Source organism: Rhizomucor pusillus (genome assembly GCF_041956525.1).
Source record: "Rhizomucor pusillus strain CBS 183.67 unplaced genomic scaffold VTP01scaffold_3, whole genome shotgun sequence".
Lineage (NCBI taxonomy): Eukaryota > Fungi > Mucoromycota > Mucoromycetes > Mucorales > Lichtheimiaceae > Rhizomucor > Rhizomucor pusillus.
The window spans coordinates 2,051,775-2,076,144 of NW_027192145.1; the positions used below are offsets into that span (position 1 = coordinate 2,051,775).

Below are 24,370 nucleotides of genomic sequence, written 5' to 3' on the forward strand. Positions count from 1 at the left end.
GCTACAGGAATGGGCCGCCATTAAAGATAATCCTGCTGGGCTTCAATGACAAAGCAAACTGTAAAAAAATGAGAGGCCGAGCACGCTGCAATGAGACTTCTTCCCGAACGACTTTGTCCCACTCCGTCCGAGTGCAGCAGAAGCAGCAGCAACCAACTTTCTCCGGGATCGAGCCCTTCCTTTTCTCTTCTTTTCTTCTTCTCCTTTTTTTGTCTTACTTTTCTTTCCTCAACTTCTCATGCTGCGACAGTAATGTCCTCAACACCAAAAATAATATGCCGTGTAAAGGCTATTTACCCGTTCTACTCCAATGAGCCTTCGTCTCTAAATTTCGAGAAAGACGATTACATTGATGTCCTTGCTCAGTTGGACTCTGGCTGGTGGGACGGTTGGTACGGACTCTCGTGCAACAACAACAACGTGCTGGAAAATATAACAATATAGGATTGTACAACTTAGTAACATCGCTGCTCTGTTTGTAGGTGTGGTGGATCCCGGGGTTGGTTCCCCAGCAATTACGTGCAGGTCGTGGAAGATAATGTTGCGGATAATGATTCGCTTATCGATTACGACAAGGAAGAAACGCCTGCAGTGGCGCCCAACGAACCCATCATTGCGCCTCCTCGCCAGAAACGGCTCGTCCCCGCCGTCAAAACCCGACGGCGTCGTAGCAGCAGTGGAAATAGACGACGCGCGAGACCGCTTTCATTATCCTATCCTACGCAGCAGACAGTCAATTTCGGCTGGACTGGCAGAATTAGTAACACCTACAGCTCAGACGACGACGAAAGCGTAGCGAGGGCCGACCTTTTGCCAGACGGCTGGTCCATACAGGTTGCAGAAGATGGCAGAACATATTACTACTACAATCATCGCACAGGAAAAATGCAATATGAGCATCCGGGCACACTGTCAGATGACGATAGCGAAGATGGCTATATTTACCACCGGCAATCGGTTGATAGTTTCGGGGAGGCTCAGTTCGATAAACCTTCTGTTGGAAACAGACTCAGCTTGGACTCCTTACCTGCGAACGTAGACACCTCTGGAAGTGCTCACATAGCGGATTCGAATCCTAATGTATGGCTGCAATGTTTCATTTATGGATATACTTGACGAGATGCTGATGAATTTCTTTGGAGCAGATAATGTCCCAATGGGTGGAAAGAAAAACACCTCAAGGGCGTACATACTATTGCAATTTGGTCACCCAAGAGACCACGTGGAATCTTGATGATGTTGATCTAAAGACCGGTCGCCTGGTAAAGCTATACAAACTTTATTGCATCGTATAATTACTTCTAACTTTACATTTATAGAAAAATGCCAGGGACTCCCCATCAGACAGCGAGGAAGAAGCAGCTGTGAACCACATTCGGCAGCAATCTTTACGAGATATATCCACAAACATCGATCCACATTTTGACGAGCAAGAAGCAGCCGCGGCAGCAAATGTTGAGAAACCATCCACCTGGCAGAAGCTTTCGAGTGAGACGGCGTTGGCAATTCAGCAATTGACTATTGCAGCCCAGCGAGGTGATCAGCAAGCAATTAATGACTATGCGTGGAGTGTGGTTGATACAATCCGTATTATGCTTTATGCATCTGGTTCGCTCGATAAAGACGCAAGCCATATGCAGGACCGCGCGCTTCGAGATCCACAACGTGCGGTAATGGCTTCGCTTTCGAAATTAGTTCTATCAGTGAAATCGGCTTCGGAAAGCCCAAAATCAGAAACGCTTTACAGAGTCCAACGAGATGCCGGCGATGTATTAGCTGCAGTGCGAGCCTTTGTCACAGCATGTCAAGACAAGCATGTGGGAATTATCCAGGTTCGACCTCAATTGCTGGTGGATACCAGTCGTACATCTGCAGAAAGCGATGCAAATCCCGAGATGACTGCCAAGAAAAATGATGCCGATGGCGAGAATACTGAAAAAGCAAACAGACGAGCCAGCCAGGAGCTGCCTGCCGTCCAGAAAGCAAAATATTCGCTTAATCAAGATTTGGTCATCAGTTTACAGACACACGCCAACCAAATCTTTGGATCAACAGGTGCTCTATCGAAAGCAACAGCCTATGTACTCAAAGTCTACACGGAGCCTTTGAACGACGACGAAATACAGGATGAAAGACGTGACGGCATGAAGGCGCGATCAAATGTCGTGATACTGTTTAGAAATTTGTCAATGCAGCTTGGTCAATATCTCAGCATTCTGGAGGATATAGATATGGTCAATATGGACGGTTCCAAGATACCGTCTTTACCAGATTTCCGTGTCAGTAAACAGGGCATGTACAATGCTGTTGGATATCTCTTCCACGCAGTCCAGATGTTGAGCAACGAAGACAGTGATCTAGCCACGGCCACAAACACCCTAGAGGACGCGGTCCGGCAGTGCGAAACTGTCGTGGAGAGCGTGTTGAGGAACGTGGAGGATATGGTCGAACAACGCAAAATCTGGCATATGAAGACAGGACTGCCAGACAGAGACGCCGCCATGTCGCCGACAGCTTACGATGCAGATGACGGCGGTTTGGATTCTCCGGTGATTAGATCAGGCTTGGAAAAGTCTAGAAAATCGCAGTATACTATACGCCCGCCTGAGGAGCGCTCAGCAGATTGGTGCCTTGGATACGATTACGCTCTGGATGAAATTGTTTTCAGTTCTGACGGCAACGTGAAGGGTGGAACTCTGCGTGCACTTGTCGAGCGCTTGACACTGCACGATGCTCTTGGTGTGTAACAGCGATTGCTCAGTTGTGTAACACCGGACATGGGCTGACTAACCAAATGTAGATACAAGTTTCATCGCCACGTTCTTGTTAACATATCGCTCATTTTGTACTACCGACGAACTGTTTAAACTGCTTGAGCAGCGCTATGAGCTGCAGCCAACCGAAGGTCTAACGCCATTTGAATTGGAGACATGGACGGAAAGAAAGCAAAAATTAGTACGGTTGAGGTATAGTATACAATCTCACCCGTTTAGACGAAACCTCCATGTAGCTAATATACCCTTTTACTACCAGAGTCTTTAATGTCATGAAGAGCTGGCTGGAAAACTATTACAATGACGAAGATGAAGGCATTCTTCTACATCTTGAATTTTTCACCAACACAGTTATCCGCGATGCTTCGCCTTTCTCAGCAGATCAGCTCAATAGACTAATAAGAAAACGCAAGGAACTTAATGCAAACAAGGGATTAAAAAAGTTGGTGCCAAATGCGATGGCTGGTCCCTTACCAATCATACCAAAGGACATGTCACGTGTCACCTTACTGGACATTGATCCGCTCGAACTCTCTCGGCAACTGACACTTCTGGATTTTAAGCTTTACAGCAGCATCCGACCAAGTGAATGTCTCAGCAAGGCATGGTCGCGAGAAGATGCCGGCGGCAATGTTGCCATTAATGTCAAACAATCTATCGATTACTGCAATCGCCTTACCTGCTGGGTGAGCGACAGTATCCTTGCGAACGAAGAAGCCAAGAAACGTGTTGTTGTCATCAAGTATTGGGCACAAGTGGCAGCGGTAAGTCTAAGCTTCATAGTCCCATTGTTGTCTTGATCTAATCGACATTTTTTTCGCACAGCGCTGTCGTCAGTTGAATAATTATAATACATGCATGGCCATCATTTCCGCATTTGATAACAGCGCTGTGGGTCGATTGAAGAAAACCTGGGAGGTACGGAAAGAGTATATCCTCGTCTGGATGTTGGATTTATCAATACTCACATGCAACTTTCTTTTAGCTTGTTGGCAACCGCACGACTCAAACCCTTGGTTACATCCGAAGGTTGATGGGAGCAAACCGCAATTTTCAGGAATATCGTGAAATGATCCATTCTGTCAATCCTCCTTGCATCCCGTTCCTGGGTATTTATCTCCAGGATTTGACCTTCATTGAAGATGGCAATCCAGACTACATCAACAAGCCGCGTGGACTGATCAATTTTGCCAAACGACAAAAGGCTGCCGAGGTCATTCGGGAAATCAATCAGTTCCAGTCCCCACCTTACACTTTCCAGGCTGTTCCGGAATTGCAGACCTTTGTCAAATCTCATCTGGAAAGCAGCAGAGATATCGACAAGCTGTATGAAAGAAGTCTGCAATTAGAGCCGCGAGAACCTGCATCGTAGTATTACTACCATTTAAATTACTTGTAGCATGTTAAACACCTTTCATCCTTTTTAGTCCTCGTTACCATCTTTTTTCTCTTTCTTAACTCTCTATCTCTTCTCCCTCTTTAGTCTCCCTGTACAATTACTTCATCCCACCCAAGCCCCATCCTCACACGCATGCGCGTCGCGTATTCCACTGTGACAAAATAAACAAGGTTTGTGACCAATTCGCTTGTTCGCATCACTAGGAGATGTGAAGGGGGTGAGTGATAAAGATGTTGTGGTATCCATTTGTATATTTATTCTTAAGCTTCGACTTGTTTTGCAATTCTGGACAAGACATTGCGCTGTATGGTATCGATAGCAGAATTGATATTATCCATGTCAACATGTACAACATGGAAAACCTGCAGCGGTGATGTTTGCTGTTTTTCAACGTTGAGCTTTAGCAGTTCTTGTTGGTAATCTCGGATCCGTTCGAAATTGAAAGTGCAGGATTCAAACTTTGTATGCTGCTGCAAGCTAGCTTCCTCTCGTATTAACAGGAATGGTGCAACTATGACTGGATGCTGCGCGTTTTGGTTCTCTTGGATGACGCTAAGTAACCATTCAAGAAGCACATGGTTCACTAGACTGCCTTCGATGATAATCGATTTGCCATCTGTCACGGATTTGTATAGATTAGCATTCATTCCTTTGCAGACAAGTACGCTTTCGCGATCGATTGTGGCGTTAAAATCGTCACCAGCCAAGTCCCAAAGACTTCCGGGACAATTTCCTCTATAAACAACCAACCAATGTCAACAACTGCAATGTAAACTGCAAGGATGGAACACTTACTCCTTGATTATATGCACCAATTCGTAAACTGCATCCGTTTTTAGCACGGACGACACGTTCAGTCGTTCAGACAACGCTGTCGCAATCGTCGACTTGCCCGTATATCCTGTTCCTGCGATCAATACTATAAGCGGTATCCGCTGATGATGGAAACTTCAAAGATTGGGTTCAACTGTAAGAGACCATTTATCATTGCAATGTTATCGCTTTTTACCTAGCCATTGTCTTGTACCATCGAACATGTTCGGTTCCATATCCATGCTTCTTCATCAATTCAAACAATTCGCTTTGAAGCGCTTCTTGGGACACGTCCAACTGCTCTTTATCTACCAATCGCTTCTTCAGATCCAAAGCAATGCGCAATGCATGGTTGTAGTCAATTTTTGCAGCTGTCAGCATTCGACAAAGCAGGAATCGCGAGAGGACATAGTAGTGCTGCTCTGACAGGTGAACACGAACTTTAACGAAGTCGTACTTCGACGAAGAGTTCTTTTGCCGCTTTTGTCGCTGTGGAGGAGAAGACCTTGTCAAAACATTCATTGCTTCTTGGAGAATTGCAGCAGAGACTTCATGACTGGTTGTGAACAACAGAGAGTGTTTGTGGTGCTGCGAGCGTGCTTAGCTATTCAGCAAAAGGAGAAAGAAAAAAGGTCAGTGGAGATAAAAACCCAAGCGCCTGTATTGTTATTGTCAATGGCGTTCCAAGTAGCCTCCTCTAGATGCAAGTATCTCGTCTATCATGTTTCCTTCTATTGGCATTTTGCTTCTACGCTCCCAGTATTTAACATATCTCAATGTTGTAATACGCTCGACTAGACCTTTGACCGCTTGGTTGCTGATTCCCGCATGGATGAAATATCGAATATCCAAGCGCTCTAGCTGCTTACAATATTGTGGCAATTCCAACAGGTCAGCATCGGTCAACAGGCATCTGATAGTTAAACACTTGACGTTTGTACATCCTTTCCAGATATTGATCCATTGCTCTAGCGTCAGCGGTTGGTTTCCTCCACCGCAGATATCCAGTCGCTCGAGATTCTGCATTTTGGCAATCAAACCCGCAACGCCAGGTGATACCAGGATCATTTGCTTCGTTATGACCAGTGTATGCAGGTTATGAAGCGGTCCTTGCAAAAATGTACTGATATTGCCTTCAACGCCGAAATATACGAGCTCTTTCATACCAACAGTCATGTCCGAAGAGATGTCTTGTTTGTCCTTTCCAGCAAAGCATCGTCTTTGAGTCTGTATCAACTGGCCTTGGCCAGTATAGTAATGAAAATACTGAATGCGCGGGCAGTGTTCAGAGACAATGTCGGTAACACTCCTTGCTGCTGCAGACGCGTCCTGCTGGACGACTTGCAAAAAGACCAGATGCGGGCATCGAGCAAGTACTATATCTAACTTGCCGATATACTTTGCTTGGAGAGATAGGTTTTTGATTGTGGTCGTTTCCATGCTTGCAGACATGTAATTATCGGAGAAAAGCACATTTCCGCTGACTGACAGAGTCGTTAGCTGTGTGCATGTATCCAATACCGTCCTCAGAAGCGAATCGACGCTGTTAATTTCATTAAGTGACCAATATAAGCGAGCAGTGGATAATGTTAGCTGCGTCAATGTAGGTGCTAGAAAGCTGAGTGAGGTGTCCAACACAGCAAGATCAACGCGTTCTGCGTTCAAGATATCTATGAAGGAAATGATGTAAAAGAAAGCCATGATAAGTCCCAGTGACCTATCTTTGCTGCTTACATAGATTTTCAATGCAATTGCAGTTATTGTCAACAATAGACAGCAGACTTCCCTCGATACTTGAGCCTGAGAAAAGTGCATCCAGATAACATTGTCGCAGACCGCGTCCTCCACGGTTCAGGTACTCCTCGCAAAACATGACCTTCTGATAGACAACAGTGTCGTTCTGCTCAACGGCCACCGACTGCAGAGAATTGCTTGCTGATTCGGCCAACACGCCTGCCCAGCTCGCAAAGAATGCTTGCCACGATCGACAAACATCCATGCTGTTTATGCGATCGCGTAATGACACGCTCGAGAAAACCTTTGTTGCAAGCTCGAAAGGTAACGTTTCTATAATATTAGTGCCCGTCATTCGACAGAATTGTCAACTACGCCGAAGAGAAAAACGCTGCTACTGCTGCTGCGCATTATCGGCAGGTTGATCCGATTCTTGTGTTACGCTGTTGCATATCAAAGCGCAACGTCTCTCCCGCAGACGCCGCCATGATTCGTGTTTCAGTGATGTTTTCAGCACATAAAAGATGGCTCAAAGACGTCCAAAAGCTCTTCCGCATACATCCATCTTTTTACACTATGGAGCGCTTGCCATCGGAAATATGGTCACTCATCACCTGTTACCTATCACAAAGCGACTGTATTGCTTGTCTCTGCGTTAACCGCGCTTGGCACGAAATTATGTTGAAACTGCTATGTCAAAAGGTGCGACTACTAGAAGTAGCATGCACGATACTTTTTTCAGCATGCTGAAGAAATATGTTGACATTTCGTTGGGAGCCAACGTTTGCGAGGTACACTTGTCATCTTTGGATATCACGCCAGTACGAGCATCAGAACTCTGTGAATTGTGCCCCTCTGTCCAAATATTGGTGTTCAAGGTCAACGATTGCTACGACCACTTTCCACGTCCAACTACGAGTCAAAAGCTGTTTGAAGCCTTGAGCATAATTATGTCCAAGTTGCGCGAGCATATGTGATTTGACCGTAATGTCCGACTACAGATGTTTTTCTGTGGACGAGTATCCCCCACTGCGGGATATCTTGATGCCAATTGGATCACCGAAAGATTATACTCCGACATTGTTCTTCTTGGGCAAAGCGGAACAGTTGCGGCAAGTAACACTCAATAACCTGCCACTCGTCCCTATACCGTATCATCTGGATGCGATACCTGCAAACGTACAGAGGTTTAATTTTCTATTCGGACTGGACACAGTCACGTTTGGTTTGTCTCAGGCAATTTTGACGGAAGCCAACTGCGCATATATGGAAATGACAAGGAAAAAGCGTACTGGAAAAATGAACCTTAATCTTAAGCATCTTTCCATCCAAGATAGGACCGGCTGGCTGCAGTGTACCGGTGTATATTCATATCTTTCGTTGGAATTCTTTGGTCAATGCTATCCCAACCTCGAGTCTCTATGCCTCGAAGTCACCAACAACAATGACCTTGCAACAAGCAGCGAAGCCTTTCTGAGCACTGAAGAAATGGATACTATTGTTCGTGAATTTTGCAAAAGATGCCGGAAACTCAAGATGTTGCGCCTCCAAAACTTGGATATTAGCAATGATCACCAGATCCATCTGCTTGGAAATTTGCCTATGCTACAAAGATTCCATGTTCAGCCTCCCAATGCTTCTAATGCCTTGTCTGCCAACAATTTCTACAGGATACTCGATATATGTGCCGATATGTTCATTCAGCATCTATCCATTACAGTTTGCATAAGTCTAGGGCTCGACGGTTTCTTCTCTCATATTTTATCAAACCCCAATATCAAAACGCTACAGATCAGAATTGCGCTCGAGCGTCAACAGCTGAACGTCTGCACAATACTTAATAGATTTTCAAATCTCACAATTTTGGGATTTCATACCATGGATGTTTTTGTACCATCACCGACAGCCAATTTTGACGGATATCATCCGATACATACTTTGCAATTCATTGAAACCAGTTTGCATTGTTCAGCAATTGAAAACCTTTCGCAATATTGTCCGTATATTCGCAGCTTGTCAATATGCAACAATTGCATCAATCAACTAATTGAATTACCGAGACATAAATTGCAGAACGTCGATGTCCGCCACAACCTCGAGAACATGCCAAAAAACATCGTTGTAGCTACATTTATGATAGCGTGGAGTGGCCAGCTTGATGAAGATACTATAGTGCTGCCAGCACGAGACAGGTTTTATGAACTAGGAAATTACACTATTGCAACGCGGAGACCACTTCATATGCAAGCGCAATACAGTAGAGATGAACTCACGGATCATCGACCTCGTTATGTCCCACGTAGATGTTATGAATTGATGCACAGCGAGTATCGAATCTCAAAGTATTTGCAGAAACTTGAAGGACATCGAGGACCATTCTTTTACGAAGAGTCACGAACACGTCAGATAACATAGAAAGCTTACAAGGATCTTATTCGAACGGGAATAGAATCAAAAATCCGAACATTTGCGCTATACTGTGCATCAGTTGAGAACCTAACAGTTGATGGATATTCCATCATTCGAGCTGGAAAATTTGTTTGCTGTTGATCATGCACGCAGCTAACCAGATGTAAAGACTTGCGCAATGAAATAGAGATTATTAGCAGTTATTTTGCAGAATATATTAAAAGATTCTTGTATCTTTAACTATGTAATCCGTTGACGTCTATGATAATGAAGAGATTACATGTTTATAAGCAAGCTTTGCTCTCGGCCGCTTCCAAGAGTACACACAAGAACAGAATACATAATTCAGTAATTCGATAAGTCGATCACCTTTGGGAGTTATCGAGGTAATAGACTTATCGAGTGGGCATTGTATTTTGATTTGACAGTGCTCTTATGAGTATGCTGAAAGACACCGAAGGTAAAGTATTTGCAAGACAGTACAATTCGCGTCATTTATAGCAATCTACAACTTCTGCCGAATAACCCTAGATCTGGCGGAATGAAATGTTTTCAACAATACAATATTTCAAGAACATTATGACCAAAACAGTGTTGTCAGCTGTCAGAGTATGACTCCCTTCCAGACTATAGGAGTGAAATTATCGTGGACTCCGTGAAGAAAATATGCTTTGACTATGTCTCTTCCGTAAACATCCCGGGTACGCTCCTGCTGCAATGTAATCTTCGAATTCGTCTAGAAACTTTTAATCCTTCGTTTAGCTCACCTAGCAACCTCTTTCCTGACCACGGTGCCTTTGCTTATTCATCATTGCTTTTTCATTCATGCGATGTACTGCGAGATCAAAACATGTCATATCATACAGCAATTATAATGGTTTGGGTAAAATCGAGACGAGAAGCTTCACTTCACGCGAAAGCAGCATCATTCAAATAGGCAACCTTCGGGCGTAAATCCTATCTTACTTTTACGCTCGGCCACAGATCAAGATCAAGTATTTTTTTTGTAGCATCCTTTGCATTACAATACATTCCCCCGTTGTCATCACCATAGGTGCGGTTCTCAGTGAATTTCGTGAACATCCTTTTGGATATGCTTACATTAATCGTTTATATTTGATACCTACAGCGTACTAAAAAATTCTCTTCTTCGATATTCTTCCCATTTTCTCCACATTTCCCTCTCGTTTTACACTTTTATAAACTGTATTCGAAATGCTTACTACCTTTGTAATCTACTACGCATTTTCCTTAATACATAAAGATAAAGTACCTTGCATCTTTTCTTTTTGTATCCGCTTGTCGTTTATGCAGAGAATGAGGCATAGAATATGACAGCGCGCTAGAAGCAGTAGTAGCTCCACTTCTACCATCTCGAGCAGTTCCATTTTTATCAATTCCAGTTCCACAATTAAATCCGCATGCCTTTAAGTTTCGTTCTGGTGTTCATTACAGAGTAAGGAAGGGTTCACATACGGGATTACTGCTTGTTATGCTTGACTGTGATTGCCAATTTGTGCGACAAATTGTCGGAGGCGTGGCGAAAATAACCGAAGTCTGAGTGTACAAAGTTTTTGACAGAGTTATGAGTTGTCCTTCTTTGTAACATATAGATAATCTGCACAGCAGCAAAGATATGGAATGGTTTCCATGTAGTTTGTCAAATATGAAAAGATGTATATTTAGACATTCTTAAATACAAATAGCATCAACGACATTTATAAACAACAATGCAGCAGCAATCAAATACAGAGATGGAGGGCAAGAGAGCATGAAATAGGCTATGTATGTAAAGGTGATGGTAACAGATGTTTACTCCATTGGATTGGTCTTGCCATCCTGTGGGCGTTTTTCAAAATGGCTTTCGTCATGTCGATGAGAGACGTGATTCTTGATGTCATGCTTGATATTATGTAATACTTCGTGGACTTGATGCAAGTGAGGATGCTTTTCCTTGTCAGTCAAGCTGAGCTTTCTTGGAGCTGGTCTTGTGGTCTTGGTTTCCATTGCGTATTTGTATGGAAGAAATTTGTAAGTCGCCAGGATATCTCGTCATCTCCTTTTATACGTTTTCCAGCTTGGTCACCTACGTCATTTGTGTAACCGATCGTCGCTTTTTCCATGCTGAAGAAAAGTGTGTGCCAAGAAGTGAATGCACCGCAAAAACCGTTTTGCCGCGAACGATCACGTGTTAAGGAGCTACATGCAACTTAGAAGTGTTTAAGCTATGCTGACTGGGCACGACGGGATGTAAAATCTCATTGCGTCAAGGATCAGCGATATTTATTGGAACGTTGCATAGATAAAAGTCATGGGCGAGTTGGACAGCTGCTTTCCAAGAATAGTCTGCCAGCTGCACCAATTATCTGGAATTATTGTTGCATGACAATGAATCAAGTAAAGTATACGAAGATGACCTGCTTACAGTAGCACTCTCGGGGATAGATCTATGAGCACAGGAAACCATAGGAGACATTGATATCCATTCCGAAAAGGTTCTCTCAACCGTTGTTAATTTAACTTCTTTTCTAATGGTCTAAAACTGTGTTAAGTACGCTGGAAAATGTGATGTTAAGTAGTCAACCATTTCGTAAAGTAATGTCCGATTTGATGAGGTAGGTTTTTGATTGCTCTCCGCCGTTGCATAAAGCCTTCGTGTATGCATGGGTAATTTTCCACGTTTTTCCCACTCTTCTATCTCTGTCTTCTAGAAGATGAACGAGAAATCGACACAACTCCCCGCTCACACTGACGTTCACGAACATTTGCTGGATCAGCAGCAACGGCGTGAACAAGCAAAGAGTATGTTACTGATGCAATGAGTTGTAGACAGATCCGTCAATAGCTGATTTATGCACTTGAAGAAACTTGGCGTTTCATGGGTAGAATGGCTATTGCCTTTATTCTCCTCATTATCACTTTCATTCAATTGAAAAAGTATCAAAATGTTGGAAAGGTGAGAAGATCGAGATATCAAATTCGGCTGTAACAATAACTACCTGGCATACAAGTACTTACCTGCCACCTGTTCACAGTTTCCTTCTTGGTCGGATCTGTTTGGATCCAAGCATGAAGTACAGTTTCCACCCGAGGTTGCTGATTGGGACGGACCGAATGAAGTTGCACGTTTCGTGGATGAGCTTCATGGCATGTTTTCCGACATCACAGAAGAGGAGGAGTGCTGTCCTCATCACCACGAGTATGATTGGAACCACAATACACAGCAGAAAATCCAAACAAACAACAAACAATCGTGCGGAAAGCTTGGCATTGCTTTTCCACCGGGTACATTGTCGGATGAGCGATTTATAGTCAGGTATCGTGCCCTTGTGCTTACATATCTTTTTGCATGCTAGAATATGCTCGTCATCCGAGACCGCCTCGACGTCACGAGCCGTTTTGCAGGCGAAATGAATTGACGCCATCGTCGGCTGTTTACACTTTCTCCCCTGACGATTATCAGCGAGCTGCCGTGTTTCTCGATGGCGATTTTTCGCGTGGTAGTCATGTCACCGTTGACAGGGGTTCCGACGATGATGATGAAAAGGACATCAAAGTCAATGTGACACTGTATGCCGGTCACGAAAAACTTTTGGATCAAGTGTCGATCTCTGGATTCGACCATCAAGGACAATATGCGGTCCAGGTAAAGCGCAAAGGTTACCACCATCATCAACACTGCAAAAAGCCGCACGTCAAAAAGGACTGTTTGCTTTACGATATCCATATTGTCTTCCCGTCGCATCTAACGTCGTTTGACGTCTTGGATTTGCACGTCAGAGAGGCTTCACGCATTGGCACTAATACGCCATCGGAACTGACAAAGCTTGAATTCAACAAGTTTAGAGCTGGATTGGGTCACGGAGCAATTATCTTCAAAGTGAGTCGCATGCAGCGTTGCATTTTATAGTTGGTGACACTGAACTGATCGATTGTCGATTGTAGGATCTGAAAGCGAAGCAGACTATGTTGGCTACATTGCATGGTATTGTCATGGGACACTACTCGCCAACCGAGAGATTTGGTGCAGCGACCGTGAAGGGTGCTACGAAGGTGTTCGTCAATCCAGCTTCAAATAAAATTCATTCCACGGTAGTTGCTACAATCGGCCCTGCATCGGCTGCTATGGTAAGAAAATATGGATCCACGATATTCCTTCTCGCGTTGGTTTAAATCTCACAATGATGTCTCTGCAGCCGGCCGATGGTTTCAAGGGAAATTTTGCCGTACACACCTGGACTGGTTCCCCGATTGTGAAGGCTCCCAATCCAAATGACGTTCATGTCGTCAAAAACACGCACACTCTCAAGGCTGGATACTACAAGGAGGAAGATACAGGTTCAAAAGTCGTTGTACATTCGAAGCATGGTGACAGCGAGCTGATTTTCAGGGACAGCGAGGACGAGTTGCGTTTGTAGGCTCTTTTTCTTTCTACGATAAAACAACATGCAGAACAGTGTTACATCGCTGAGATATTTTAGCGTCTGGGACTGGGTGTGCGAGGACCGCGTCGGGCCGCTTCACGTCGTATTGTTCTGACTGGGCTGCGTGAGCGTCGTGTAGTGTTGCGGTGCGCATCTCTTAGAGGACTTCGTGAACGTAATCTTCTGGTACCATTTCTACTAACTGATCTTCTCGACGATACTCTTTGTTGGCTAGCATGGTTAGGTGGTTGGAACAAGCTACAGTACGTATCTTTTACATACCTTCGCGCTGGGTATCTTTCCACAGATGGAAATGGACGTGGTTGTGGAGGAGGGGTTCTCCGTCTGCTAGCCAGGGCATCCCAGAGTTACTCGAACAATGCTCGCAATGAACAGATCGCTAACTGTCTATACCTTTCATATGGGTACTTATTTCGCACACGTTCATAGTATGGATCTCGTCTGTCCCAGGCAGCATCTTTTCCATTCCCATAATGCCCTTGATATCGAATAAGCAACGTGCAAGCTGTTAGTGGAAGCCACAAACTTACCTGATGCGTAGGATATATCATCAAAGCTCCTTCTTCGTCGGGAAACGGTGTTCCTTGGAGGCGGTTCTGCATATTTTCCGTAGTGATCGATGGAACGCGCTGGTGGAGGTATAGGCTCGTATCGTTCTCGCGCATTGCTGTAATAGGATGGCGGTGGAGGAGGTGCTAACCTTGACGCACGTGGGTGAGATGGCGCTTGTAGTGGTAAGGGTGGTGGTGGCGGTGATGCAAGCGGCGCACGAACAGATGGATGTCTGGATGAGCTTGGACGATAGGAATCACCGTAAGTGCGTGGTTCTTTCTCAAGCTTAATGCGATGTCGGTTAATGTCAGCACTTGTAGTTCATATGAAAAATTATCGATATTAGCGGGTACAAATTTTCATAAGAAAAGCACATCCATACCTAGGACAGTCTCGTGTATAGTGACCTACGCCTCCACATGTGAAACACACTTCGCGCTTATTAACGGCAGACGAGGCAGTCAACAGAGGCTCCGGCCTCAAGTCTGAACGTGCTAGTTCAACACGTAGCGTAAATCCAAGGAACTTCGTGCCTCGTAGGCGATCTATAGCATCCTCGCAATCTCGTCGAGAGTCCATTTCCTATGCAGGGGGAACGTTCAATGCTCGCATTGCACATAATCATCAGATAATGGGACGCTTACCAAGAAGGCAAAACTGCCTTTTGATTCAATACGGTGAACGCGACCATATTTTGAGACTAAGGAGCGCAGTTCGCGTGTAGACACATTGGGTGGAAGGTTTCCAACGTATAAAGTGGACATTGCAACAAGTTGAAGGAAGCACGAAAGAGAAGTGAGACCACTCCGATAATGTGCTTGACTACAAAAAGCGATATATTTGTGTGATATAGATATATGGAACTATAAGTTATGTACATGTGTAGTAATTTTTCTCCTCTCTTCTTCTTTCTAGTTTAGCTTTCAAAGATATTAATGAGCTCCTTTGTATACTTTGCAATCTCATAAGCTTCCTTCGCCAGGTCCCGCTTGGCATTTGCGCTTGCTGTTTCTGGTGAACGATCAAAGGAACTGTCGCGGATGCGTGTTACCTTTTGCTTGCATCGATCCAGATCAGATATCACAAGGTTTCCACGCTTACGGAAACGGAATCCAGCTGTGGATGACAAGGTCTTTTCAGACACCTGCATTAACGTGGAGACGATATTGATTATGTTGGTAATTATGCCATAAACCTGGCTGCTTTGACTTGGAGATCGAAGTGCGGCAAGCAAGTTCTGAATGCTTTGGACTATGTTGTCGGTTTCACTCTTTAAGTAGCCCTAAAGTATTCATGTATTAGTATCAAGTGAGTCGCTGCCAAACAGAAACAGATTGATATATACCGAAAGTTCTTCGGGATCGAGCACATCAACCCGTTTTAGAGCGTTCTTAGGAGCAGTGCCATTCTTAACAGAATTTATCTCAATGGGACCATCTGCTTGGCCAGGGGAGATACCAAGCAGCTTGGCAAGATCAACAATAACTTTGGTCATGTTTGCAGCGGATGCATCCACCAGGCATACTGGGCTGATCCCCATTCCAGCAGCATGTGTCTTGACAGCGGATAGAAGGTTCATCAATGCAGTAGATACCTGTGTCTTTAGATTATAAAGATTGTTTTGAGTAGATGAAGGGATCTCGCCTCGTGCTTCGTGGGTTTCAACTTGCTCTGTGATCGCTTTACAGGTCAGGATAATGGTTTGCATTACAGGCAGAACTTGAGATGGCTTGCTCGATCTGTGACATAGTTATTAGCACATTGCAAAACAAATCATTCCTTTAATCTATGCCTACCTTGCTGTCTTTAACAAATCATTAATGGCGACTTGGTATGCAAGAATATGATCATGCGAAATAACGCCTGAAGCTGTCGGTTTCAAGAATTCTTGATCATCAATCTTTTGAATTGGAATATCTGAACCATCCATGGACATGGCTGCAATATCTTTATATCAGTTTCCACTCGTATCTCGATGGATTGTAATCTGCAGACCTTTGAGCGTCCGTAATTCTAATCGACTTTTCTCGTATTTCTCTTGCCACTCTTTAACCTAGTCGGCCGGTATTATCATTCATTAACCATCCTCAGTTAGAAGAAGATGATGGTACAGCTTACCTCTTCTGACAATTGCTTCACTTGCGCTTCTGCTCTCTCTTTTTCGATTCTTAAATCGTCATTTTTCGATGATAGGATCTTTATCTGCTCTAATAGCTGAGTCGTTTCTTCCTTTACTTCATCAACAGCCTGCAATGTTATCACGTCGGTGAGCAAGAAGATAAATCTGATAGAGGATCGCGGGTAATTTCCATACATCTTTTTGGTTTCGATGTTCCAGCTCTAACTGCCGGTAGCGGTCATCCAGTCGATTGTACTCGTCTTGTAATTGTTTGAGCCTATTCTGCCGCTCTTGGTCCTTCTGAATACGACCAATACTGTTAATACTCTTTTATTTTCTCAACGATCGACTCTCGGTACCGCTTTACCTTTCTCAGCTGTACAGCATCTGCATCCATATCCGACGACATTGATCCCTTTCTTTCTCTAGCCATCTTTTGGAACTGGTAAGGAGTCCATGTCAATCTTACGACCGCGCCCCACTTACCGCTAAGTCTGCTTCGAGCTGCTGACATCTCTTTGTAAGACCTGCTATCCTTTCTTCATAGTCCGCCCGCATTCTCTCCGTTGCTTCCCTATCCAGACGTAGCTATTCGCAGAAGAATTATTTTGAGTGCTGATATCTCGTGTGCTTTTTATGGTCTAGCGTGTATATTACTTTTCGTTCTCGATCATCCAAATCGGTCGGGCTTGATCCCTTGCCAGTAACCATATTACCGAGATCAGCCATAAGACTATCCAGGCTTTGAAAGTTACTTTCACTTCCTGCGCTTGTGTTACTAAGGTGTCCGTTTTTCATTGGTTTTGATGAAGTCGACGGGCTGGCTTTTGGTTGAACACCTCTGTAACCAGTCGGATTGCTCCCAGAATGATCGCTTAGAAACGTGGAACGATCATCCATGTTGCTCCGGCCACCGTTAGGCATGTAGGCTCGCTCATCGTCCGGTAACTCAACTGCTTCTACGTTTATTGTGCCCTTGACAGGGACGATATTCGTCGCCTGGCTGGCTTGCGGTTTTGTAGTTTCTGTTGATTTTGCAGAAGCGGGTATAGGAGGAACAGGTGGCCGGTAAGAGTCCTAAAAATACCAGCAATTAGTAACAAAGGTAAAATCGATTTTTGTAAGACTCGGTACTTCAGAAGGCGGGTATCGACGAGATAATTCGTGGTAGACGTCACTTGCTAGATCCTGGAAGCGAGGGGTTGGTAACGTTGCAAGTTTCTGTCGTGCTTGGTTGCGTCGTGGATGAAACTCCTCTCGAACAGGTAAGAATGGTACTAGATTTTTCTACGTTGGCAACGTGATCTGCTACTGCCCTCTCGTCCTTTTGTTACCTTGTTTATCATTCATATTTCTTCGCATCAACTCATCGTAGACATCCATGGCTAGTTCGTGGAACTGGAGATTATTTAGGCGTGCAAGTTTTTGCCGTGCCGAAACACGCTGCGGTGATGGACCCTCTGCAGCCTCTGCATTTGGAAAGGCGGTAGGTTGGCATGTGCCTTCTTGTGCTTCGAATTTTGTATTACCTTTTGCCAGCATATTTGCCAGGAACTTTTCGAGTTCAGCGTGATATGTCTGCGCAGCTGCTTCATACTGGGCCGCGTTGCTGCTGCGTCCTCGACTCGAAGAAGAGGCAGTCGATTGAGATCTGGAAGGTTGGCCCATCGACCGAGATGAAGTAGAGTACGATCTGCTTGACGACAAAGGTCCGCGAGATTCCCAATCGTCCGAGAAGTCTTGCGCACGAGAATAAGCCATACTCATGCTTTTGAGATATGTTCCTCAGTTCAAAAGAAAGAAAAGACTAAAAAGAGTTAAAGGAGAACGAAGCGTTTGCAACTAAAAGGCCTGTATTTTTTTGGTCTCTTGCTGGGCACAAACTGAATGGTACAACTATGGTTTGTGAAACAGTAGCATTCAATCTGGAACAGGATGTCCAAGTCTCGCAGCTCTTATCCGTATATCCTCCACCAATGCTTTGGCTTCTTCTTGTCTCTGTAAGGGCAGTCAGTTTAGTTAGCTAATGCAGTCATTTGACATATTTGTATAACATCATATTTACCGTTCCTACACCATTCTCCATCAAGTTTCTCGCAAATCTTTCAGCTTCTCTCCATTGACATTTGTCCGCATGGTATTCAGCCAGGTATAGTGCGACTTCTGCGTAGTCTTCCGCTGGTGTCTATTATGTCAATATGCACCACCATCGAAGGAGCGCAAGGAGAAAAATTAGTTAATACTCGATGGTTTTTAATAAAAACAAAAATCTTACCCCTTCTTCAACATATACATCGTATGCTAGACGATAGAAGAAGGCTGCATCATCCCTTTTCTCCATGCCATCCAGCTCCTTTCCAAGTCTTTCATAAACCTTATGTCGATCCGGAAAATCGAACGACGCCGCTCGCAAATAGTATGCAATCCTTTCATTATCTCGATTCTGCGACTTGAGGCAATCTGCGACTGCAGACCACATTCGCGCATCGTACGGCCTATTTAGGCGCCTTTTAATTTACTTGTCCACACACACATTTGTTTTTCGCATTGCTCACCTTAGTTCAGTGGCTTTCAGATAATAATATAGTCCATATTGCTGCAAATTTAGAATTTCGTATGCTTGTCCTATCCCATACCATGCTCGATAGTCACGCGTATTTACATCTAATTTCTTGGTCAGCTGATTGAAATAATATAGATACGATAAGGACTCACTAATAGCTCTTCTGTAACATTCAATAGCAGCGTTAGGATTTTTGAGTTCAATGTAATCGTGGCCAAGCAAGGTCCATGCGAGGTGGTAATTCCGATTCAATTTAAGCGCTCGTCGAAAGTAAGCTATTGATTCTGCAACATTCCGTATCGCACTGTAATAATTGCCTTGTTACACACAGCGAAAGTTTAGTCCAAAAGGGGAAACCAAGGAAAAATGTGTCAGTGTCAGTATTTACCAATAATGCAGCAAGTTTCTGGGCGATACTTGTCGATGCGTTCACACTGGTGTGCTAGTATGCTCAATTTCATATGCTTATCGGATCTTTCTTGAACATAAATCAAATTCGAATACTTGTCCATATCTTCCAAACGGTAAGGATTCTCGGCACGAATCTCCTCAAATATAGCTTCAGCATGTGGATAATCTATACAAATACTTGTCAGCATTTACTGCTGAGTGTATACAACCATTTCGTTCAATTTACCTCTCAAATCATAATGTGCCGTCGCTATCTGCGATTTGACGTATACGCTATTTGGAAAGTAATACTTGAGCCGATCTAGCAGTGGCCAGAACTGTTCTTGTGGTAAATAGACCTCCAGTGCAACGTATGCTAAGAAGGCATCCTTGACCAGACTCTGCGGTAGGATCTGATCCAGTACTTTCCTCAAGTCATGGAACTAGAGAAATATATAGAGTCTAGAGGAATATCACTGATCGAAAGATTCCGAAATACATACTGCCTTCTTTGTTTTCACGATTTGGCCCAATTCCATCCACGCTGACCAATTAAACTCATATGCCTTAACAGAATCCAGCAATACACGCGCAGCTTCCTCTTCCTCTCCGCGTTTACGTAACACGATACCGTATCTACAACCAAAGATTTCCCATGTTAAAACAATACGTGGTAACATGATGTAATAAATACATACAAGTACATGCAGAATGCATCCAGTTCTTTGTTGCGTGATGCCACAGATAATTCAGCATAGATGCTATCCAGCTCTGCATTTTCCGCCAACATTTCTTCACTGGTGCCTAGACAGCTAATTAACGATCAATGCGACAAGTAGCATAAAGCGATGACTTACTAAGGATATCTTGCGTTTCTTCTTCCTTCCTTTTCTCGCCGGCCTGCATTAGAGTGTTAGTAATAAGCAACAATGCTATCGTGTTATACGGATAAATGCTATCGGTTACCAGATATTTTGAATAGAGTCTCAAGAAACGCGACTTGGGTGTGTCGAATTTCGATAGGATGAATGCAGCATTGTCGTACTGACGCATTTGAAATAGCGCTTTCGCGTATTGATACTTATTGTACTCTACTTCGCTCTGTGGGGGTAACGTTGATTCATATAACGGTAGCATGTTTTGCATGTTTTCAGCAATATGTGTAAAATGCTCTTCGTGATCGAGTGCATCGGGATGGATACCGTCCAAAATCTCGGCCGCCCTAACAAAACAATCATTGTCAGCGGTCCACGTTTCGCTGATGCATAAATTGTTCAAGCTTAACCATTTCGTCGATTGGTATAAACAGCGATCAGAGCAAATCAGGACGGCTTGCTCTAATTCTTTCTTGATTACACGTAAGCCTTCGAGATCATTGTTGACCATATTCTAAAGACTGAAAGCACAACGTCCGTAAACGGAAATACGTGAATTTCAGGAGTTTAAACAGACAATCACTTTTATGTTAAAGGTCGCCGTTTTCCGTTACGCTTCTTCCCCAGTAGTTTTATATATTTTATCTCTTAAAGTATGAGTATTCATGTACGCGTTTAGTTTTCTCTTATTAACACCAGAGCGCGTGATCAGCTCATGGTTCAGCTTGGTAAGGCACAGATACCAGTGTTGAGATATTCATAGGTATGCTTCATCCTGCCATCAAGCAATCAGTTTGTATATTAAAATGACTAGCATTCCCGCTTACCTTCTTGACTGTCTTCGTTGATTTCTGTGAGAGAAAGAGAAAGAGAAAGAGAGAGCAAAGGAGCATGGGTCTTGCCATTTTATGCTCATGGCAATGAAAACTTTTGCGCGTTTATCGCCACGATGCTGTTGTCAGAAACAACAGCCCAAACGGCTCTATGCAGACATTCCGGAATATTTTCGAGTAGCTGAGCATGTATGGAATCTTCTGACAATCAATTTCAATGATGTAGAATCCGTATTTAATCGACTTGAGCCTCACAAATCGACCGTTCTATCAGGTACAGAAAGGTATATCTTCGAGATCAATGGAAACCGAATTCAGGTGGAATACCAAAAATGTGGAAGCGAAATCAAAATATGGAGTTGGTTTTCACACTACAAGATTAGTGATGGCCGTAATATACAGGCTAAATTATTGCCCTGAATTTATATCATTTTGTAGCCCATTTCGTGTTATACACTCTTCCATCCAATGCGCGTGGAGGGCGTATAAATTAATTAACTATTGTGTTCCATCAAAAAATCGGCGCTCTATCCACTCCTCAAGTCACTACAGCCTCCAGAAAAAAGGTGCCTCCACAGCGAACTTTTGAAAAAAGAGGTGGCAAACAGCCGATAACAGGAGGAAGACATTTTTAAAGTCTAGCCGGATTAGTGTTTTACGGCTCAAGGAGGAAGTGGATTACTAAAAGAGGGAGTCCATAAAAGGAAGAAACTGTGTTTAGTAATTTTTATTTCTCTGCCTTTTTAAACGCATCTTCAACAGCAGATGGATCGACGAGATCGCCGTAATAGACTGTGAGAGCCTTTAGCCGGCCATACAGATAATTTTGCTCGATCTCACATATGCCACCTGGTCCTGCCAATCGCGTTAACTGTTGCAGATCCGCATTTCGCGGGACATAGTAAGCGACATTGGAAGTAATCTGGGAAGCAATTTTATACAGTTTTGTTCTATCGCCAGCATTAATTTATCATGCATCACTTTCTGGTAGAATTTGTACCTACCCATCCGAGGGTATCATAGTTGTTAGATCGAACGTCTCAGCTTGCGTGTAATTAGGTCCTCCCCAAGGTGGAGAGAGGAAAATCACGTCTGCCTGGTAAGATAGTCAGCAACTCCAAATTCCGTGATAATTGCAATATGCTTCGTACCTTGAGTCTAGGCGCAAGTTTGTAGAAGTCGCCTTGAATGAACTCAATTCTATCTTCAACTCCATATATTTTAGCGTTATTTTTTGCACAGTGGAGTTTTACAGGATCCAAATCTATGGCTATGACTGAGCAGTAAAGTACATGTCAGCAATGCAATATAATCTAATTTGGTACAGGTTTCTAACGATACCTCGTTCGCACGTGTATGCAAATTGTATTGCATTTCCACCACATCCACAGAAAGCATCGATAATGATATCGCTGCGACAGCGTTCGGCAATGTGGATAGCTATCTTTTCGGGCGTCACCGAAAACCATCCCTCTATGCTATCATATCAGCAATGCTGCGTTTCATTCCTAACATGAACACGCTTTTACCTCTATCCATTAATATACCCTGATCGTACAGGGAAAAGTATAAATGTCGTTGATTATAGTATCTAATTTAAATGTACAAACGTGAGCTGCAAGGTGCAAATTATTCATTCATGCGAACTTACTTCTGCAAATCCTCGGGCAAATTGCAACGATTGTACAACACCGTTGTCCCATTAAATGAAGTACTGTATGAGGCAGTCTTTTTTTGCCTTTTCTTTGATGCAACGACGTCGTATCCTGCATATGGACCGACAGATGCTATTCGTCTCTTTCTGGTTTCGGTTGTTGTTGGAGCATTGACTATTGTCTTTGCAAGCGTGTCCTCCACAGATTCCGTTTGCGCTTGCTCCGTTACTGATTCTACGATTGTTTCCATAGATTCTGGGGCGCCTGAAACTGCCTCGATCGCGGACTGATCCTCGGCATGAAAGCATCCTTCATCGTTGACATGATTCTCAACCCTTTCTTCCTTTTCTCGATCATTGTCCGGTTCCGTTGACAGCAGAATGAGTTCGCCAGCGATCACCTTATACTCCTCGGGTGCTTCATCGTCGCTCGACGATGCTGTTACTGTTGGCATACGATCGTCTCCTCGTCTGAACAAAAAGTTTGGGAGACGTCGTAGAAGTGCCCACATGCTAATGCCCAGCCAGCCACACTTTTTAAATCAAGAGGAAAATACGCAAACTTGAGAGGGGTGTTTTGTAACCGTTAAAATATAATACATAGCTTTCCCTTGTTCTCCTGTAGCTAGATCCTCTTGCTGTTCTTCGAGTCACTGCACAAATATCCTATGTAACTCTAACTCAAGCTTCACGCTGACATGCGAAACTGATCATAAAACTACATTGAATTTCGGCAGGAACCTGCAGAAAATAACTGCTTATGTAAAAAGTTCATGAAAATAAACTTGCAAGGAATCGGTACAGACGTAACGGCAAGTCGCATATTAGCTGGGATACAACGATAAATAATAACAGTAATGCGATATTCTGCAGGATATCTCAAGAAGAATCTTTTACACTTCATGACACGTTGGAAAACTTTGATATTAAAGACCGTGCAATTGAATGTTTCGTCGAGGAAGACTATCCAGTGAGAACAACACAAGATCAAACGACCAACGAATTTTATGTTGAATCAGAGATTCAAGTCAAAGTTTAACTGCAAGTGTCTATACGAAAAGTACAAAATACAGGATCAACGCTAAACATGGAGACTAAGACCTCCACAATTAAATCTACGATGTTAGTGCTGCCAAAAAGCAAAGGACAAGGCCCTTTTTGTCTCCATCTTCCTTTTCAATTCAAGTTTTATGTGCTAAAAACCTACAAGACAGTGCCATTGTAGCTTGCAGGGAACGACATGCTTACTCCCAACAGAGTCGACAGCAGTAGAAAGACAGGCTGTCGTATTTATGGATTGATCAGTGTTCAATAATGATGGAGGTGGTACAACAATTAGAACTCCCTCTTATTACGATCATCTACCGGTGGACTTAATTTTTTGCTTCTTATTCCATTAAAAGCACCTACCCAAAGTCTCACAGTATATTACTGTTCCCATCTCTTGCCAAATACTTTACAGGCCTTGCTCCAGTGTGCAGCCAGTGGAACAAGGGGCAAATACTGTGTCGAGGGACCTGCCCGGCGGACCAGAGGACCTCAGCGTACCAAACAAGGAAGCTAACTCAGAAATTGGAGCCAAAAGAAGTTGGTTGGAGAGTTACTGGGAATCTCAGGGCGACCAGATGGTGACAAGACAAGGAAGGCAACCTCAAAGCTTGGGACCTACCGTGATCCAGCCTAATGCCCAAAAAAGGCAATAAGGCCTGGGGAAACTTGGGGGTCATCGACTTGCACTTTTTGGTCTAACTTACAAATAATTATCAATGTGGAACGCGGCGGGTTTGTACAGAGAGTTTGTAATGTTAGT

The 24,370-nt window shown here is 43.7% G+C and overlaps 10 protein-coding genes across 10 annotated transcripts; 3 read left to right on the plus strand and 7 right to left on the minus strand.

Annotated features, from left to right (window-relative positions):
• Nucleotides 1–252: 252 nt before the first annotated feature.
• Nucleotides 253–4,146, plus strand: VTP01DRAFT_7033 (uncharacterized protein; the record flags this gene model as incomplete). The annotated part of the gene is made up of 8 exons (XM_069386001.1): nt 253–392; nt 483–1,080; nt 1,146–1,262; nt 1,320–2,739; nt 2,801–2,966; nt 3,034–3,538; nt 3,600–3,692; nt 3,760–4,146. The coding sequence occupies 8 exons, from the start codon at nt 253–255 to the stop codon at nt 4,144–4,146; spliced, it is 3,426 nt and encodes a 1,141-aa protein (XP_069243406.1).
• A 287-nt stretch (nt 4,147–4,433) lies between these two features.
• On the minus strand, nt 4,434–5,508 carry VTP01DRAFT_7034 (uncharacterized protein; the record flags this gene model as incomplete). Its single annotated transcript, XM_069386002.1, has 3 exons — nt 4,434–4,908; nt 4,969–5,121; nt 5,183–5,508. The coding sequence occupies 3 exons, from the start codon at nt 5,506–5,508 to the stop codon at nt 4,434–4,436; spliced, it is 954 nt and encodes a 317-aa protein (XP_069243407.1).
• A 150-nt stretch (nt 5,509–5,658) lies between these two features.
• VTP01DRAFT_7035 (uncharacterized protein) lies at nt 5,659–6,985 on the minus strand (the record flags this gene model as incomplete). The annotated part of the gene is made up of 2 exons (XM_069386003.1): nt 5,659–6,656; nt 6,721–6,985. The coding sequence occupies 2 exons, from the start codon at nt 6,983–6,985 to the stop codon at nt 5,659–5,661; spliced, it is 1,263 nt and encodes a 420-aa protein (XP_069243408.1).
• Nucleotides 6,986–7,463: 478 nt separating this feature from the next.
• VTP01DRAFT_7036 (uncharacterized protein) lies at nt 7,464–9,135 on the plus strand (the record flags this gene model as incomplete). Its single annotated transcript, XM_069386004.1, has 2 exons — nt 7,464–7,672; nt 7,722–9,135. 2 exons carry the CDS (start codon nt 7,464–7,466, stop codon nt 9,133–9,135), a joined length of 1,623 nt encoding a protein of 540 aa, XP_069243409.1.
• A 1,806-nt stretch (nt 9,136–10,941) lies between these two features.
• On the minus strand, nt 10,942–11,252 carry VTP01DRAFT_7037 (uncharacterized protein; the record flags this gene model as incomplete). The annotated part of the gene is made up of 2 exons (XM_069386005.1): nt 10,942–11,124; nt 11,220–11,252. The coding sequence occupies 2 exons, from the start codon at nt 11,250–11,252 to the stop codon at nt 10,942–10,944; spliced, it is 216 nt and encodes a 71-aa protein (XP_069243410.1).
• Nucleotides 11,253–11,843: 591 nt separating this feature from the next.
• Nucleotides 11,844–13,547, plus strand: VTP01DRAFT_7038 (uncharacterized protein; the record flags this gene model as incomplete). The annotated part of the gene is made up of 6 exons (XM_069386006.1): nt 11,844–11,931; nt 11,994–12,085; nt 12,165–12,414; nt 12,486–13,009; nt 13,075–13,257; nt 13,326–13,547. 6 exons carry the CDS (start codon nt 11,844–11,846, stop codon nt 13,545–13,547), a joined length of 1,359 nt encoding a protein of 452 aa, XP_069243411.1.
• A 59-nt stretch (nt 13,548–13,606) lies between these two features.
• Nucleotides 13,607–14,890, minus strand: VTP01DRAFT_7039 (uncharacterized protein; the record flags this gene model as incomplete). Its single annotated transcript, XM_069386007.1, has 6 exons — nt 13,607–13,775; nt 13,836–13,898; nt 13,968–14,052; nt 14,105–14,439; nt 14,509–14,708; nt 14,771–14,890. The coding sequence occupies 6 exons, from the start codon at nt 14,888–14,890 to the stop codon at nt 13,607–13,609; spliced, it is 972 nt and encodes a 323-aa protein (XP_069243412.1).
• Nucleotides 14,891–15,042: 152 nt separating this feature from the next.
• Nucleotides 15,043–18,012, minus strand: VTP01DRAFT_7040 (uncharacterized protein; the record flags this gene model as incomplete). Its single annotated transcript, XM_069386009.1, has 12 exons — nt 15,043–15,408; nt 15,472–15,865; nt 15,923–16,064; nt 16,122–16,179; nt 16,245–16,373; nt 16,441–16,545; nt 16,613–16,678; nt 16,732–16,833; nt 16,903–17,322; nt 17,380–17,522; nt 17,580–17,714; nt 17,775–18,012. 12 exons carry the CDS (start codon nt 18,010–18,012, stop codon nt 15,043–15,045), a joined length of 2,298 nt encoding a protein of 765 aa, XP_069243413.1.
• Nucleotides 18,013–18,165: 153 nt separating this feature from the next.
• On the minus strand, nt 18,166–20,584 carry VTP01DRAFT_7041 (uncharacterized protein; the record flags this gene model as incomplete). The annotated part of the gene is made up of 12 exons (XM_069386010.1): nt 18,166–18,243; nt 18,311–18,430; nt 18,521–18,740; nt 18,801–18,909; nt 18,961–19,125; nt 19,197–19,385; nt 19,446–19,641; nt 19,702–19,834; nt 19,897–20,002; nt 20,056–20,098; nt 20,165–20,420; nt 20,484–20,584. The coding sequence occupies 12 exons, from the start codon at nt 20,582–20,584 to the stop codon at nt 18,166–18,168; spliced, it is 1,716 nt and encodes a 571-aa protein (XP_069243414.1).
• Nucleotides 20,585–21,633: 1,049 nt separating this feature from the next.
• Nucleotides 21,634–23,072, minus strand: VTP01DRAFT_7042 (uncharacterized protein; the record flags this gene model as incomplete). Its single annotated transcript, XM_069386011.1, has 6 exons — nt 21,634–21,856; nt 21,911–22,002; nt 22,058–22,182; nt 22,248–22,379; nt 22,436–22,497; nt 22,558–23,072. The coding sequence occupies 6 exons, from the start codon at nt 23,070–23,072 to the stop codon at nt 21,634–21,636; spliced, it is 1,149 nt and encodes a 382-aa protein (XP_069243415.1).
• Between the last annotated feature and the right edge of the window lie 1,298 nt (nt 23,073–24,370).